This window comes from Cricetulus griseus (assembly GCF_003668045.3).
Source record: "Cricetulus griseus strain 17A/GY chromosome 1 unlocalized genomic scaffold, alternate assembly CriGri-PICRH-1.0 chr1_0, whole genome shotgun sequence".
Lineage (NCBI taxonomy): Eukaryota > Metazoa > Chordata > Mammalia > Rodentia > Cricetidae > Cricetulus > Cricetulus griseus.
Window position 1 is genome coordinate 231,431,627 of NW_023276806.1, and position 17,721 is coordinate 231,449,347.

The following is a 17,721-nucleotide window of genomic DNA, read 5'->3' on the forward strand; positions in this document are numbered from 1 at the left end:
GAAAAAGAAAAAAGCAAAGGCTGCAAGTCTGGAGAACAGCTCCTTTCCTGGCTGCAGCTGCCCAGGGGGAGGAGTCTGGCGTTTCTGGAGGTGGGGTGGGGGTGGGATTGGGGGGATTGGCAGGATGCGGTTTTCTTGTTCCTGGTTAGAATAGATCACGCGGGAAAGGGAGTCGTAGGGGAAACAGGTATGAAGTCCCACAAAAGGAAGGGGAGGCGGTTCTTGCATGCTGGGGAAGCGGGCTACAGTAGGTGCAAGGCTCACCGGAAATGAAAGGAAATACGCGCCAGGTAAGAGCAGGGTGGGCAACCCGGGTGGGCTGTGAGACACGGGGTTCACTAGCAAGAACGGTGGATAGTGGAGGGGTGGGGGGCAGGGCACTTAGGAAAAAGGACACGAGGAAGGCTGTTGGGGGGGGAGGGAGAGGAGTAGAGACTTATACAGTATTTTCTAAGAAAACGTATTTTTTAGGATTTTTTCTGGAGTTGGGGGGGTTTAGTTTTTCTTTGTTTTCCACAAAATAAAAAAAAAACAACAGAACAAAACTTTTTTTTTTCTTTATATTCTGGCCACTGCATGTGTATGACTTACCCACCACAGACTCTCCCAGAGCTAACAACTGCAGCCCCGTGCCACAAGGACACCGGCAGGAACTAGGGACATGGCAGGAACTAGGGACAAGGCAGGAACACGCCCTCCTCCAGCTGGGCGACCTCAACACCTAGGTAGAAACCTTCCCACACAGGTGACTGGCAGCCCTGGTGAGGGCATAAACTGTGTGCCTTGGGTACCATGCAAGGCTTGAACCACAGGCGGCCGGTGCACCCACCGAGATACCAGGCAGACCATCTGCGAACGTTTTTTGTCTGTTGCAAACGACCCGAGTTTTGAGGAAAAGCTGAAAAGCCGGGTTGGGATGCCTGGAAGACTACAATTCCCAGAAAGCTCTGGAAGGTTTTTAGCCAAAAAGAACTACAGTTCCCATAAGACTCTGAGCTGGCCCCGGGCCCAATAGCGTAGCTACCTGCCGGTCCAGCATTGTGAGCGACACCACACAGCTAGTTCCAAACTTTGCCCAGCGAGGACTTAGTGCGCCAGGGCGCCGCCTCCCTCGGCAGCGTTGTCAGGCCGAGTGTGCCGTCCGCCCCCCAGCTGTCAGCCGGACCCTGACCCCGGCTGAGAGGTGTCTGGCAGACACGCTTACTGCCAGCAGACCTGGGTCGCCCCGGGGCGTGACTCGCCGTGCGCACACACAGACTGTTCGCAAAGGGTGCTCCGCGCCCGCCGCCCCTGCTGGTGCGCGAGCGGGGACGGCTCCCGGGCCCAGGCTCGCCCGCCCGCGGCTCAGAACCGGGAAAGACGCGCAGCAGCGCAGCCCGGCTCGCCCGGCCTTCACGTGCTAGCAAAGCCGGGAGGGGACCGGGACGGGGAGGCCGCAGCCCCGGCGCGCGCGCACACGTGCGCCTCGCCCGGGGGCCCCGCGGGGGCCGGGGCTGGACACGCAGGCCCCGTCCGTGCCCCGGGGCGCCCCCCGCAAGCGACCTCCCGGGCCACTCGGGGGGCAGAGATGGCCCCGAGGCCCGCCGCGGCGCCTTTAAGGCGTCTGGTCGCCCTCCCTCCCTGTCCACGTGACCCGGGGCGGCCGCGCGCCGGCTCGGCCCCCCGCGCAAGCGGCGATGGCGGCGGCGGGAGCTGCTGCGGCGGCGGGCGCCGAGTGCGGAAGGGGAGGGGGAGAGGCGGGTTGCATGCCCGCGCGCGCGCCCGGGGGAAGCGCGCGCTCGTGCAATGCTCCGGGGGTTGCAACGGGGCCGGGGGCCGGGCTGAGCTCGCCGCAGACCGGGGGGCCGGCACGGGGGCGATGAGGGGAGCAGGGGTGGGAGGTGGGAGAGTGGGCGCCGCCGTCGCGGTGCCGCCGCCGCCCCCCGCCGCCCCTGCGTGGGCCGTGGGGCCGCGACCCCGGGGAGCCCGCGCGAGGGGCGCGAGGGGCCGTCCGCCGGGCTGGGGCGCAGCGGGCGTTGCAGGGTTGGTGGCCGGGGTCCCCGCGGCCGGGGGACAAAGGGGGGGCGGCGCGTGCGGCCGGGAGGAGGGGCGGGCCGGGGCGCCGAGGCCCCGCCCCCTCCCCCTCCTCCGCTCCCGGCCCCAGAGATGCGGGGTCTGCCGAGAGGGAGGGGGCCGATGCGGGCCCGGGGGCGGGGCGAGCGGCCCCACGGGCGGCCGGGGCCGCGGCCGCGGGGGCGCCCACCGAGGACGGGGTAGGCCGCGGAGCCTGCTCTCGCTGCCCAGGGCCCAGGCGTCATGGGCGCCCCAGCTGCCCGCGGGGCTGACGGGGCCCCCGGTCCCTTGTGTGCCCTCCCAGGGGGAGGCCCCCGCCGAGATGGGGGCGCTGCTGCTGGAGAAGGAGCCCCGCGGGACCGCCGAGAGGGGTGAGTGCGAGAGCGGGCGGGCGGGCGAGCCCGGACCTCCCCACCCCCACCCACCCCCCCCGGAGCCCCGAGCGGAGGCCCTGAACTTTCTCCCCGCTCCCCCGCAGCTCTCGGCCCGCTCGGGGACGCCCCTCGCAGCGAGGACACCCTTCCCAAGGCCGACCCCGACTCCCTGGAGCCCGCCGGCCCCTCCTCTCCGGCCTCTGTCACTGTCACCGTCGGCGATGAGGGGGCTGACACCCCTGCAGGCGCCGCGCCACTCCTCGGGGATGAGCCCGAGAGCCTGGAGGGAGACGGGGGCCGAGTCCTGCTGGGTGAGCGGCTGCGGGAGGCGCAGAGGGAGCGAGCGAGCGAGCGAGCCGGGAAAGGGGGACCCCCTCTTTCCCTGCCCGCTCGCTCACCCCGCACCCCTGCCTGCTGCCTCTCTTCTAGGCCATGCCACAAAGTCATTCCCCTCTTCCCCCAGCAAGGGGGGGGCCTGCCCCAGTCGGGCCAAAATGTCAGTGACTGGGGCAGGAAAGTCGCCCCCCTCGGTGCAGAGTCTGGCCATGAGGCTGCTGAGCATGCCCGGGGCCCAGGGAGCTGCAACTGCTGGGCCCGAACCCCCTCCGGCAACCACTACCGGCCAGGAGGGGCAGCCCAAAGTACACCGAGCCCGGAAAACCATGTCCAAACCCGGCAGCGGACAGGTAAGAATGAGCAAGTCGGGTGAAGACAATGTTGGGGTCTCTGGTGGCCTCCATTTTTGTCTTGTGTTTGTTGTTGGTGGTTTTTTTTTTTTTTTTCCCTCCCCTTCCGGGATTTAGCCTTGGGCCTCTTGTATTCAGATTTTTTTTCGAATTTACCAATAGGCTACCAAGTGTCAGATGTTGGGCTGGGCTTCAGTCTGTGACCAGAGTAATTGCTGGCTTCCTGGAGTTTGTGTTCTTGGGGGAGGGGTGGCCCGTGGAGGAGACTGACAGATGTAGAGTTAATTATATAGTTATTGTCCTAATTACTCTTGCCAAAATGACTGTGCAGGCTCAGCCTTCGCTCCTTACTACCTCCGAGCAAGTCCTTAGGGACCTTTTCCCATCCATCTTTTGAGACCACTCTTATATGGCCTAAAGTTTTTTACTGGGAACCCTCCCTCTGGGAAGGCTTCAGAAATGACGGATTGGGAGTGGCAAGGGCCCAGATTCCAATTAGGACAAGGTTTAAAGGGCTCTAGGTGTAGTTTGTGTAGCTTTAGTCTGGGCCTTGTTATTATTTTGGGAGGTTTTATTGTTGTTAAGGGGGTATTTGTGTGTATGTGTCTGTGTGTGTCTGTGTGTATGTGTGTAAAAGTATAACAGGGTCTCAACTGTATTGCTCTGGCTAGCCTCGAACTGACAATGTAGACCAGACCAGCCTTTAACTCACAGAGATTTGTCTTGCTCTATCTCCAAGACCTGGGGTTGCAAGTGTACACCACCACCACCCCCACCCTACCCCCCCCACCCCCTCACCCCCCTCTTTATTTTATTTTTGTCTTCAGATGGTCTCATATAGCACAAGGCTGTCTGAACTTGCTGACACCAAGGATTTAGTCCTAAACCACCCACCCAGCGTCTTTAATCTCTTTTCAATTTTTTTAAAAACTGGGTTATTTTATGTGCGTGGGTATTTTACCTGCATGTATGTGTGTGTAACTCCTTGTGTGCCTGGTGTGAGGGCTAGAAGAGGGCAGTGGATTCCCTGGCGCTGGAGTTTGAAGCGGTTGTGAGCTGCGTTTGATTGCTAGGAACTGAATTTAGGTCTTCCCCAAGAGCAGCAAGCGCTTGTAACCACTGAACCACCTCTCCAGCCCCTGTGTTGTCTGTTTCTGGGAAAGCGATTACCTCATCAGAGTGTAATTGCTCTGTGGTACAGAAGTCCATGTTTGCTCAGGCCCCTCATAAAATTATGAGAGCAGTCAAGAGGTAGAGGCCTCGTATTTGCATATGACTTAACATGTCTTCCTTGTAGTTTAGGTTCATTGTAGATGATTAGTTAATGTGGATACTACATTAGTAGTTTTTAAGACTGTTTGGTGTAGATAAAACTTTTGGAATTTTTATTATGAGTGTGTTTTGTTACGATGGAAACTTCACCCCAGCCCCTGGCATCCATATACCCAAAGAGTCTGGGATGTTATGTTGGAAGTTCCATCAAGTCCCCCTTGCATCTCAGAAAGCCCACCAAATGATGACCCCTCCCCCAGAGATGCTCAGGACCACTCCCACAAGGTATTTAAACTGTCCCCCAGAGAACAGACTCATGGTTTTTCCAGTCTCCCTTTCCTGTCTCCTCCCTGGGGGGCTGCAAGGCCATCCAGGAGTGCCTTATCCATTAAATATGGGCTTTTTCTAATTCAGTTTGATTTGTTCTGATTTGGATTGCTGCATCATCGTTGGAGAGACTTACCGGGGTACAGAACTTTTCATGTATGCGCAATGGGGGGCTGGCAGGGGAGGACAGGGGACATGTCTGTGGAGCACAGCAAGCCTCCCTACTCACTGAGCCATCTCATCTCCGTGGTCCACAGTGTTCTTTTTGCTTATTTACTTTTGTTTTCTCGGGACAGGTTTTTTGTTGTTGTTTTTTGTTTTTTTGGTTGGTTGATTTTTCAAGACAGGGTTTCTCTATAGCTTTGGAGCCTATCCTGGCACTCGATCTATAGAGCAGGGTGGTCTCAAACTCACAGAGATCCACCTGCGTCAGCCTCCCAAGTGCTGGGATTAAAGGCGTGTGCCACCAACACCCAGTTTTTAAGTGTTGTTGCTCTGCCACTGCAGAGTGACAAGTGGTTGAGAGCACTTAACTGTTCTCGAAGAGGACTCTGGTTCGGGTCCCAGCATCACCTGTAACCTGTAATTTCAGTTTCAGGGGACTTAATGCCACCCCACCATCTGGCTTTTTTTTGTTGTTGTTTTGTTTTGTTTTGTTTTTTTTCGAGACATGGTTTCTCTGTGTAGCTTTGGAGCCTATCCTGGCACTCACTCTGGAGACCAGGCTGACCTCGAACTCACAGAGATCCTCCTGGCTCTTCCTCCTGAGTGCTGGGATTAAAGGCGTGTGCCACCAACGCCCAGCTTACTTTCTGGCTTTTAAAGCCCCCTTCCCCCCTGAACACATGGAGCACATAAACTCACAAAGATGTGTAAATAAATAATAAATATTTGTTTTGGCTCCACATCGGAGACCTGTGGATTTCTGTTCACGTTTTCTACCTTGTTTATATCCACTTACTGATTTTTTACTATTATTAATTTTAGCCGGCAGTGCCGATGCATTTGGGAGGTAGAATCAGACGGATCTCTGAGTTTTGGGACAGCCTGATCGACACAGTGAGGTCCAGGCTAGCCAGGACTAACTACCCTGTGTGACCCCTTGTCTCAAGCAACAAACAACAGCAAAAATAGGAAACTTTTGGGAGTCATTTCTCCCTCTCACCATCTGGGTCTTGAGGATTGAATTCAGTTCATCGGCTTGGCTGCAGGCACTGATAACTGGTGATTAGTCTTTTTTTGCGGGGGAGGGGGCGTTGGGTTTCCAGACAGAGATCCCCCTGCCTCTGCCTCCCGAGTGCTGGGATCAAAGGTGTGTGCCACCAACGCCCAGCCTGCTGAGCAGTCTTGTGCCTTCAGGTAGCATGGTTGAGGTAGACCAGCCATACCACTCCCAGGCTCTAGGCTGATGGAGGCAGAATGGTAATTTTATTTTGGTAACACGCTTATTTCATTAGCATAGTGTATTCAAGTTTCCGCCACCTTGTCTATATCCAAATTTTGTTTGTTATTTTTGGTTTGTTGTTTGTTTTTGAGACAGGGTCTCACTTTGAGGTCCTGTCTGGCCTCTGCCTCCCAGAGTGCTGGGACTGAAGGTGTGCACCACCGCACCCAGCCCCCAGGTTTCCTTTTCCAGGGTGAGTAATATTCTGACTGAAAGTTGTTCCTTCATGTTCCAGCCTCCGGTCCCCGAGAAGCGCCCCCCTGAAGTACAGCATTTCCGCATGAGTGATGACATGCACTCACTGGGGAAGGTCACCTCAGGTTAGCCGTCCCTGCCCCTCTCCATGCACACTCCTCGTGGTGTGGCGTGTACTGTCACCAGGGTTAGAGTTCTGTCCCCCATTTTCTCTTTCCAGATGCGGCCAAAAGGAGGAAGCTGAACTCTGGCAGCCTGGTGAGCTGGAGAGGAAGACCTGGGGGGTGGGGGGTGGGGGGGGGTGGGCCAGTGCCAGTAGCCGCAGACCTTCTGATCTTTTTCTAGTCGGAGGACTTTGGCTCTGCCCGGGGCTCAGGAGATGTGACCCTGGAGAAAGGAGAGCCCAGGCCCCTGGAGGAGTGGGAGGCAGTGGTGGGTGACGGCTTCAGCCTCTACTATGACTCATACTCTGTGGATGAGCGAGTGGACTCTGACAGCAAGGTATGCTGGTGTGGCTGGCTCACCGGCCACCCTGTCCCATCTTAATCACGTTCACTAATCCGCAGCCCTGAGTGGTCTCCCTATCCCATCTCTGCCCCTCTCTGTCTAACGTGGCTTCCCGCTCTGTGGTGGCTCATTTGTTCCCTTTCAGATTACTTACGCATGTATTATTTTGGTGGTAGTGTGGTGGGTTTTGCTTTGTGTTGCTTTGGTTAGTTTTGTTTGTTTGACAGAGTGTCTCACCATGTGGCCCTGACTAGCCTGGAAACCAAGCCAACATCAAACTCCTAGAAATCTGCCTGCCTCTGGCCTCTGGCCTCTGCCCCTCTGCCCCTGCCTCTTCGGTGTTAGGATAAAAGAGGACAGCTTGTGGGGTGTGGGTCTCTGCTTCCATATAAGCCCTGGGGATTTTATGTCTTACAATGTGTGGGTTTGAGTTTTGGAATACTACCCTGGTATTTGAGGTTGAAGCAAGTGCAGTACCCAGACCTGCATCACCAGGCAAGCTCTGGTATGTGGGAGCACCTGGCTTTTGTCTGTGGAGTCTGGGGATCAGACTTGGATCCTGACACTGGAGCAGCATGCATGTTACCCACTGAGCTCTCTCCCCATTCCTCTTTGACTTTTTGTTTCGTTTTGTTTTGTTTTGTTTTTCAAGACTGCTTCTCAGTGTAGCCCTGGCTATCCTGGAACTCTGTAGACCAGGCTGGCCTCGAACTCACAGAGATCCTTCTGTCTCTGCCTCCTGAGTAATGGGATTAAAGGTGTGTACCACCACCTACCAGCTTTATGTTTGCTTTTTTTTGTTTTTCAATTTATTTATTAATTATGTATGGCATTCTGCCTGCATGTATGATGCCCGCACCACTAGAAGAGAACACCAGATCTCATAACAGATGGTTGTGAGCCACCATGTGGTTGCTGGGAATTGAACTCAGGACCTCTGGAAGAACAGCCAGTGCTCTTAACCTCTGAGCCATCTCTCCAGCCCTGTGTTTGCTTTATTTATTTGTTACCTCTTTGCTGTAGAAACTTTGCACTGAGCACAAAAGGCAAAGGGTGAGCCCCAGCACATGCTATAGAGCCTGTCTCAGCATGACGAATGTGTAGAAGAGACCCCTAAAGAAACATGTGCTTTATTTTTGCCAAATTCAGCATTAAGTTGTCGGGGGGGGGGGGGGGCTCTCACAAGGTGAGCAAGCACTTAGCTACTTTGCTAAAACATTTGAGACCGGGCCCTTCCCTGGGTTGCCCAGGACTAGCCATTATAGGCTCTACCACCCATTTTGTTTTGAGACAGGGTCCCTGTATGTAGCCCCAGCCCTGGCTGGCCTCAAACTGACAGAGATCCTTTTGCCTTTGCCTCCTGCGTGCTGAGATTACATCCAGTGGAACCATGCCTGGCATTGTTCTGTTGGTTTTGGTTTTGGTTTTTTTTCTGCCATTGTTGCCTTAGCTGCTTTATTTATTTATTTGTTTGTTTGTTTGTTTGTTTATTTGTTTGGACAAGGTCTCTCCATGTAGCCTTGCCTGGCTAGGAACTTTCTTGGTTTTTTTTTTGTTGTTGTTGTTTTTGAGACAAGGTTTTCTGTAGCCTTGGCTGTCCTGGAACTTGCTTCATGGATCAGCTTAGCCTGTATCTCAGAGATCCGCCTGCCTTTGCATCCCAAGTGCTGGGATTAAAGGTGTGCTCTTTGGGGAGGACTAAGACAGAGTTTCACTTTGTAGCCTAGGCCGCCTTGAACTGCTGTTCACCTGCCTCTGGCCCCACCCCACCCCCAGTGCTAGGGTGGCAGGAACATGTCAACACTCATAAAACCGTTTTTTCTCACCAGTTACCTATTGAAAGCAAGGCAGTGTCACAGGTTTCTTGTGGTTTCTCACGGTTGCCTTGTCTGCTCATCAGTGATTAAGCTGTTTATGTTCCCCTCAAGTTCCTTTCAGTTTTTGGTTTTTTAAGACAGGGTTTCACTGTTTAGCTTTGGCTGTCCTGGAACTCACTTTGTAGATCAGGCTGGCCTCGAACTCACAGAGATCAGCTTGTCTCTACCTCCCGAGTGCTGGGATTAAAAGTGTGCACTGCCACTGCCCAGTCTTTTGACTCGTTGGCTTTTTATGTAGTGGTTTTGTTGACATGGGTAGTCATGTCTCTTTGTGTGTTTCATAAAACCATCCCTTATTACTGCTGTATGGTGTTGTGTGCCTGTCTCTGTCTAGCCCCATCCTGCCTCTTGCCCACATTGGCAGCCTCTGGCGAGCTTCCCCGGCAGGGGGTGATTGTCATATGAGGCCCTGGGATTCGCTGTGTCTTGCTCTTAAAGGAGATAGCTGCAGTTTGGTGTTTTCCCAGCCTGATTTTCATCTCTTTCAGTCTGAAGTTGAAGCTTTAGCTGAGCCATTGAGTGAAGAGGAGGAGGAAGAGGAGGAGGAGGAAGAAGAGGAGGAGGAAGAGGAGGAGGAGGAGGAGGAGGAGGATGAGGAGTCAGGCAATCAGTCGGACAGGGTGAGAGCAAAGCCTGGCCTGCCTGGAGGGGTGCAGCGCTGGTGAGGCGGAGCAGAGCAGAGCCTGGCCTGCCTGGAGGGGTGCAGCGCTGGTGAGGCGGAGCAGAGCCTGGCCTGCCTGGAGGGGTGCAGCGCTGGTGAGGCAGAGCACAGCTCCTGAGTCTTCCTCTTCCACAGAGTGGCTCTAGTGGCCGACGCAAGGCCAAGAAGAAATGGCGGAAAGACAGCCCGTGGGTGAAACCATCCAGGAAAAGGAGGAAGCGAGAGCCTCCCAGGACCAAAGAGCCAAGAGGTGAGAGGGCTCTTCTGCCCTTGGGTCCCCTCCTCGGCCCCAGAGAGCAGTGCGTGCTCTGACGCTTGTGCATGCCCACCGTGTACTCCGCGTGTGCGCACGCGCCCAGGCCCCATGAGCCCCCACTCTCACTCTCTCTGTCTCTGTGTCAGGAGTGAATGGTGTGGGCTCCACAGGGCCCAGTGAGTACATGGAGGTCCCTCTGGGGTCCCTGGAGCTGCCCAGCGAGGGGACCCTCTCCCCCAACCACGCTGGTAATTAATTGCCAACTGCCGGGCAGGGAACCGCTAGAGGGTGCCCAAGGGGGTGGAGGGAAACCCTACCAGAGCTGGGATGTCCATTCCAAGCTTTGGGGTTCTAGAATGTGAAGGGGTGGCTGGGCGGGAGGGAGAGGAACCTCCCATTGGTGAGGGGCAAGGCCTCCATCGCCTCCATTTCTTCCTGTCCAAGGGGTATCCAATGACACGTCCTCACTGGAGACAGAGCGTGGGTTTGACGAGCTGCCCCTCTGCAGCTGCCGTATGGAGGCACCCAAGATAGACCGCATTAGTGAGAGAGCCGGGCACAAGTGCATGGCCACCGAGAGTGTGGATGGAGAGGTGGGCGCGGCGCTGGGGCGGGGCGGAGGGAGCACTGACTTGGACCTCAGCCTCACCATCATGCCCTCACCCTCCTTTCTTCCCAGCTGTCGGGTTGCAACGCCGCCATCCTCAAGCGTGAGACCATGCGGCCTTCCAGCCGAGTGGCCCTGATGGTACTCTGTGAGGCCCATCGTGCCCGCATGGTCAAGCACCATTGCTGCCCAGGCTGTGGCTACTTCTGCACAGCAGTGAGTGACCACTGGGGTAGGTGGGTGGCCTGCTGCCTGAGAGAGCTGAGACTCACTGCCTCCTCTCTCTGCCCCAGGGTACCTTCCTGGAATGCCACCCTGACTTCCGTGTAGCCCACCGCTTCCATAAGGCCTGTGTGTCCCAGCTCAATGGCATGGTCTTCTGTCCCCACTGTGGAGAGGATGCTTCAGAGGCCCAGGAGGTGACCATTCCCCGGGGCGATGGGGGAACCCCTCCAGCTGGCACTGCAGCTCCTGCCCCGCTACCCCTGGCACAGGACGCCCCAGGGCGAGCAGATACCTCCCAGCCCAGGTATTGGCCTCTCCCTCCCCCACCCACCCCCCGCCCCAATTCCCGTTTTATCTCCCCTGTCCCCAGACCTCAGAACCTTCTCCCACAGTGCCCGAATGCGAGGGCATGGAGAGCCCCGGCGCCCGCCCTGCGACCCCCTGACAGACACCATCGACAGCTCAGGACCTTCGCTAACCCTGCCTAACGGGAGCTGCCTCTCAGCTGTGGGTCTTCCCCCAGGGCCAGGCCGGGAAGCCCTGGAGAAGGCCTTGGTCATTCAGGAGTCAGAGAGGTGAGTTGATGCTGTTTTCAGGGTGTCGTGAGTCAGGGCTGGCAGGTGTGGCTGTTGGTGCTCAAGTCTGAACGGCCCACTCTCTCCTTGTCCCCCTCTGTCCTCTGGCAGGCGGAAGAAACTTCGTTTTCACCCACGCCAACTCTACGTGTCTGTGAAGCAGGGAGAGCTGCAGAAGGTGATCCTCATGCTGCGTGAGTGTCAGGTCGCACCGCCAGGGCCTGAGGACCCGCAGTGGGGCGGGTCACGTGACCCTTGGTGGTGGCCAGGCCGTGCCTGCTGGTGCTGGGTCCTGTTCAGTGGTCATGTGCAAAACTCACACAGGCTTGCCTAACAGAGCATCTTGGGAAGCCTCCCTGGAGGTAGTGCCACCCCACCCTTCACTGAGGCCTTTCCTCTTCTCTCCCTGCAGTAGACAACCTGGACCCCAACGTCCAGAACGACCAGCAGAGCAAACGCACACCCCTGCATGCAGCTGCACAGAAGGGGTTCGTGGAGATCTGTCACGTGCTGCTGCAGGTCAGTCACGGTGACACCACACACGCTTAAATACACACACATACACCACACACACACTCAAACACGCGCCCAAACACATACATACACCGCACATGCACACCACACACTCACATACACACATACATACATGGGCACACACACGAGTGCACAAACACCGCACACACTTCACTGTCCAACCCCGTTCCCGCTCCCCGCACCCTTTCCCTGGTGCCAGCCCTCCTGCCTCTCCTCACAGGCAGGAGCCAATATCAACGCCGTGGATAAGCAGCAGCGTACACCACTGATGGAGGCCGTGGTGCACAACCGCCTGGAGGTGGCGCGTTACATGGTGCAGCTTGGTGGCTGTGTCTACAGCAAGGTGAAGGAGCTGGAGGGCGGAAGTGCAGGGGGGAGCGGGGGAGGGATGCCATCCAAGGGGCTCACTGGCTCATGTCTCCCTCAGGAAGAGGATGGCTCCACCTGTCTCCATCATGCAGCCAAAATGGGGAACTTGGAGATGGTTAGCCTGCTGCTGAGCACCGGACAAGTGGACGTCAATGCACAGGTCAGCGGTCTGGCCGCCTCCCACGCCCGGGTCCCTGGGCTGAACCTGGGGTGTCCGTTGGTCCTCTCACCTCCTCCCATTGTTCATGTTGGCTCCTGTCTTTGGTTCATGGAACTCTGAGTTCCCCCCGTTTATCTCTGAAAGTGTCCAGTGAGGTCCCCTGTAAATGCGTGGGGGGGTGCGCTTCTGTGTAACACCCTGAGGAGGTCCTCCTGAGGTCCTGTTCTCTAGCCAGCATGCCCGGCCCTCATTGCTTTCTGCCTTCCGTCCCGCAGGACAGCGGGGGCTGGACGCCCATCATCTGGGCAGCTGAGCACAAGCACATAGACGTGATCCGAATGTTGCTGACCCGGGGTGCCGACGTAACCCTGACTGACAACGTGAGGGACACTTGGGGCACTGACAGGGCTGGTGGCGAGTTGTGGTGGGACCACTGTACAAAATGGGACTGAACTGGAGGATTCAGTCACCTTCAGCCTCATCTCTGCCCCGTGACCTCCACAGGAAGAGAACATCTGCCTTCACTGGGCCTCCTTCACGGGGAGCGCCGCCATTGCTGAGGTCCTCCTGAATGCCCGGTGCGACCTCCATGCTGTCAACTACCACGGGGACACACCCCTCCACATCGCTGCCAGGGAGAGCTACCACGACTGCGTTCTGTAAGCCTCAGCTTTCCCCAGCCCCTGCCCCCACACCCACCGCCCAGGCTCTGACCCAGGCAGGTATGGATGGGCTTTCGGTCTCTCCTCAGGTTGTTCCTGTCTCGTGGAGCCAACCCTGAGCTTCGGAACAAGGAAGGGGACACAGCTTGGGATCTGACCCCAGAGCGGTCCGATGTGTGGTTTGCACTGCAACTCAATCGAAAGCTCAGGCTCGGGGTAGGAAACCGAGCTGTGCGCACCGAAAAGATCATCTGCCGGTAAGTGTGGCCCTGGCACCCATCACCACCGCTGCCACCTCACACCGTCGGCCCCAGAGACCTGCAGAGGCACAGGGAGTCCCAAGAATTGCCAGGGCACATAGAAATAAAAGGCTCTGCCAGTGAGACCCTGGGTGGGTTAGGGAGCCTGCTGGCGCACACTTTTAGTCCCAGCACTCAGGAGGCAGAGGCAGGTGGATCTCTTGAGTTTGAGGCCAGCCGGGGTCTACAAGAGCTACACAGAGAAACCCTGTCTCGGAAAAAAAAAATCCCTATGAACATGTATGTAAGCTCGTAAGACAGGTGTGTCCTGTGTGAGCCGAGTGTGGCAGTGCATGACTATGAGCTCAGTACCTGGGGAGGCTGAGGCAGGGTAGTTCCACGTTTGAGGCCAGCATGGTTGGCGTGGGGGCAGGATCATGGAGAGGTCAAGTCCCTCCACCTGCATTGCAGTCTGAGGTGTGTGATGCTGTCTCACAGGAAGCCAAGAGAGCTGGGAGCATAGCTCATGGTAGAATACTGCACACGCAGCACAGTGCTGTTGGGCTCAGTCCCTTCTCTCTCTCTCTCTCTCTCTCTCTCTCTCTCTCTCTCTCTCTCTGTCTCTCTGTCTCACTCACTCTCTCTCACGCTCACGCGCACACACACACACATGAAGTGCAAGATTTTTGTTTTTTTTTTTTTGAGACAGGGTTTCTCTGTGTAGCCCTGGCTGGTCTCGAACTCACAGAGATCCACCTGCCTCTGCCTCCCGAGTGCTGGGATTAAAGGCGTGTGCCACACCATCTGATACTTAAACTGTCTGGCACCCTTCCTCCTCATGTCTGAGGAGCCCCAGCACTGTCCCTCAAAACTACTGTGGCCCATCCGGGCATGGTGGTGCACGCCTTTAGTCCCAGCACTCGGGAGGAAGAGGCAGGCGAATCTCTGAGTTCGAGACCAGCGTGGTCTACAAAGAGAATTCCAGGACAGCCTCCAAAGCCACAGAGAACTCTGGCCCTGCTTTAGCCTTCCCTGCCCCTTTGCAGGGATGTGGCTAGAGGCTACGAGAACGTGCCCATCCCCTGTGTCAATGGCGTGGATGGGGAGCCCTGCCCCGAGGATTATAAATACATCTCCGAGAACTGTGAGACATCCACCATGAACATCGACCGGAATATCACTCACCTGCAGGTGAGTCACGGCCCCGAGTGCCTGCAGAGACGCTTAACACCATGAGCAGAATTGCTGTGTGTCCATCAAGGGTCACCTGGCTGAGGGAGCAGGAACTGAAAGGAACCCAGTGTGGGGCTGCCTCCATGGGGGGACAGGGACGGGAGGGGGGACGGACGATGACGTGACACGGACACGGAGAATTGCCTCACCCTGGGACCATCTCCCTCTACTGTCCTGAAACATGGACCCGTGGCTGAGGCTGTAAGCATTGGCAACTGAGAACAGGCTGAATCCCACTCACACTGACTCTAACCCCACCCAGCACTGCACGTGTGCGGACGACTGCTCCAGCTCTAACTGTCTGTGTGGCCAGCTCAGCATCCGATGCTGGTATGACAAGGTGCGTGTCCCTCACCTGGCCAGAAGTGGCCAGTCCCACAGAGGAGCCAGGATCCTGCTCTGTTGGGGAAGAGACACAGGGTGTGGCCGCAAGTCCTGGGACCCTGCCAGGAATGCAGTGGGCCTCTGCTCAGGTGTATGCAAATGGCCTCTGATGCCAGCCTGCCCGCACACTTCCTGGTCTCTGACCTCAACCTGCAGACTCTGCACCCCCCTCTCCCCGCTCTGGGCTGGGGTCAGAGTGGAGTTTCCTGTGGAGTCCTCTGGGTCTCAGGCAGCTGAAACGAAACCACTGTCCCCTCCCTCCACACCCCAGGACGGGCGGCTGCTTCAGGAATTTAACAAGATCGAACCCCCCCTGATCTTTGAGTGTAACCAGGCATGCTCCTGCTGGAGAAGCTGCAAGAACCGCGTGGTGCAGAGCGGCATCAAGTGAGGCGCCCGCCCCGGCACCCTGCCTCAGCTCCGCCTCCCGTCCCCGGCCTTCCAGCTGTCCCACACTCAGTATGACCCCTCTCCACCTCTAGGGTGCGGCTGCAGCTCTACCGTACAGCCAAGATGGGCTGGGGGGTCCGTGCCCTGCAGACCATTCCCCAGGGCACGTTCATCTGCGAGTAAGTTCTCTCTGGGGACCTTGGTGCTTAAGGGCTCTGCTGACCCCAGACACACACACACCTGGCTCCTGCCCAGCAGAGGACAAAGCCTGCATCCACTCTGCCTGGACCCCAGAACTCCTTGTCACCAAGCCATGTCACCCACCTACCTAGCTCTGCCTAGCTGTGGTGAGCGCCAGTGGCAGACAGACCTGGGTTTGGGCTGTGCTCCGTTGTGAACCTCCGTCAGCCTCAGTTGTCTCCCTGTGAAATGGAGAATAGCTACTTCCTGTCCACGTCCTCTCTAGTGGCCCTGAGACTTGCCAAGGTCAGCCTCCGGTGGCCGCTACAGCAGAGAAGCCTCTTCTCCAGCTCCCAGGACCACCCAGTTCCTCAACTTCTCACTGCCCTGCCCTACTGGGTCACCTGCCTCCCACCTCCTGTGGGATAGTCCCTGGGGCACACACCTCCCTGTGCCCGTGGCATCTTTCCACCTAGCCAGCCACCATGGATACAAATCCCAGACTGCAGCCGTCTCCAGGCTCACACTCTTTCCCCATCACTGCCCACCTCTTGCCTTGGCTGGTCATAAAGGCAAGAGCCCCACCTGCTGCTCCAGCTCTACAGTGGGACCCCTAGTGGCTGGACTGTGTCCTGCATCCCTCTTGCCCTGGCCCTAGCCAGTGTCTGCTCCCCTGGGCTCTCAGTAACCCGCATAGCCCCAGCAGTGACCTGGTGGCTTGCAGTGATTGCCGCTGAGAGGTGGGAGAGGATCACAGGGAGAGAAGAGAGAAGGGGCCTGGGGCCCTGCTCGGGATCAGAACCGCAGTTTCTGTCCACCAGGTACGTTGGAGAACTGATTTCTGATGCCGAGGCCGACGTGAGAGAAGACGACTCTTACCTCTTCGATTTGGACAACAAGGTGGGCAGGCGGCAGCTGTGTCCTCTACTCCCGCATTGGCGAGGGGACACCCGAGCGGAGGGACCGGCCAGGGGCGAGGAGAGGGGGGTATTAAGAGCACCGCCCCTCCCCAGGATGGAGAGGTTTACTGCATCGATGCCCGTTACTATGGCAACATCAGCCGCTTCATCAACCACCTGTGTGACCCCAACATCATCCCTGTCCGGGTCTTCATGCTGCACCAAGATTTGCGGTTTCCTCGCATTGCCTTCTTCAGTTCCAGGGACATCAGGACTGGAGAGGAGCTGGGGTGAGGTGCCCCCAGAAATCCCAGGGCCTGAGGGTTGAGGGCACCTGGTATACAGAGACCAGAGGACACTGACCAGTGTCCCTTGGAGGGCTTGTTAGAACCGTGCAAGGCAGGCGTGGTGGCTACACAGCACTCAGATGGCTGAGGCAGGAGGACACAGAATCTGAGCTATAGGGTGAGACCCTGTCTCAAAAGCCTGTCCTGGTTCCCCCTGAGGTCAAGGCAGAAGTAACAACCAGTTCCAGGCCAGCCTAAGTAATTTAGTAAAACCCTAGTCTCATATTTTAGAGGGGCCAAATATTGTAGCACATGGTTTTAATTCCACTTCTTAGGAAGCAGGGGCAGGGGGATCTCTGTGAGTTCAAGACCAGCCCAGTCTATGTGGAGAGTTCCCTATCTCTATCCCCATATAGAGAAACCCTGCCTCAAAAACAAACCCAGAAGGGCAAGGGGGGAGGGGCTGGGTTGCAGGGTTTAGCCGAATGTCTGAGTACATGCAAAGTGTGTGTGAGGCCCTGGGCTCTGTCCCACCTCCCACATTACAGCCTCGGGATACTCTGGTTGACAGTGCTGGGAGGCCAGAAGCCTGCATTGGAACAGATCTCTGGGGTAGCATGACTCAGCAGACCCTGCAAGGACTCTGAGTCCATCTGGAGGAGTGTTTGGGTGGAAAGGAATGGATCCCTGGTACAGAGGGCTCCCAGCGCTGTTTGAAATGGGCTCTGAGTGTCTGGGTCCATGTGCCAAGAGTCCGTATTCCTGTGCCAGGTTTGACTACGGTGACCGATTCTGGGACATTAAGAGCAAGTACTTCACCTGCCAGTGTGGCTCCGAGAAGTGCAAGCACTCTGCGGAGGCCATCGCCCTGGAGCAGAGTCGCCTGGCTCGACTGGACCCCCACCCCGAGCTGCTGCCTGAACTCAGCGCCTTGCCCCCCATAAACACCTGAGGACTCAAGATCCAGGCCAGGGCACTGCCCTTCAGACATTCCTCCCTCAGAGACTCCAGTCAGTCAGGCCTGGAGGGTGGACAGCCCCTCTCCCAGAGCTGGTTTCTCACTGGGAGTGTCACTTCGGGGCTGGCCATGCTCCACTGAGCCAGGCCTCAGTTTGCTGAGTTGAAATTGGGCCTCTGCCAACTGATTTTCTGTGTTCTCAATAAATGTTGGGTTTGGTAATAAACTTGTCTGGCGGATGTTTAGCATGGCGACGATTGTGGGCTTGAGGGGACAAAGGCGGGAGAAAGCAAGTTGCTGTCTGCCACCTGGTGGGAGAGAAGGGCTATGGGGGACCACTGTCGGGGGGGTTAAATAAAGACAAATCA

General features: G+C 57.0%; 1 protein-coding gene across 1 annotated transcript; it reads left to right on the forward strand.

The window, feature by feature from the left end:
- The first annotated feature begins 2,130 nt into the window (after window positions 1-2,130).
- Ehmt2 (euchromatic histone lysine methyltransferase 2) lies at window positions 2,131-17,579 on the forward strand. Its single transcript, XM_027388786.1, is given in 28 exon segments — window positions 2,131-2,195; window positions 2,197-2,423; window positions 2,531-2,737; window positions 2,856-3,112; window positions 6,391-6,475; window positions 6,571-6,608; window positions 6,696-6,851; window positions 9,223-9,354; window positions 9,531-9,645; window positions 9,798-9,899; window positions 10,096-10,244; window positions 10,331-10,474; window positions 10,552-10,787; window positions 10,876-11,058; window positions 11,170-11,252; window positions 11,471-11,577; window positions 11,813-11,935; window positions 12,020-12,121; window positions 12,397-12,501; window positions 12,626-12,780; window positions 12,873-13,040; window positions 14,069-14,213; window positions 14,518-14,595; window positions 14,911-15,026; window positions 15,122-15,208; window positions 16,031-16,109; window positions 16,223-16,398; window positions 17,167-17,579. Coding segments are annotated over 28 exon segments (3,786 nt in total). The 5' UTR covers window positions 2,131-2,145; the 3' UTR covers window positions 17,348-17,579.
- Window positions 17,580-17,721: the final 142 nt, after the last annotated feature.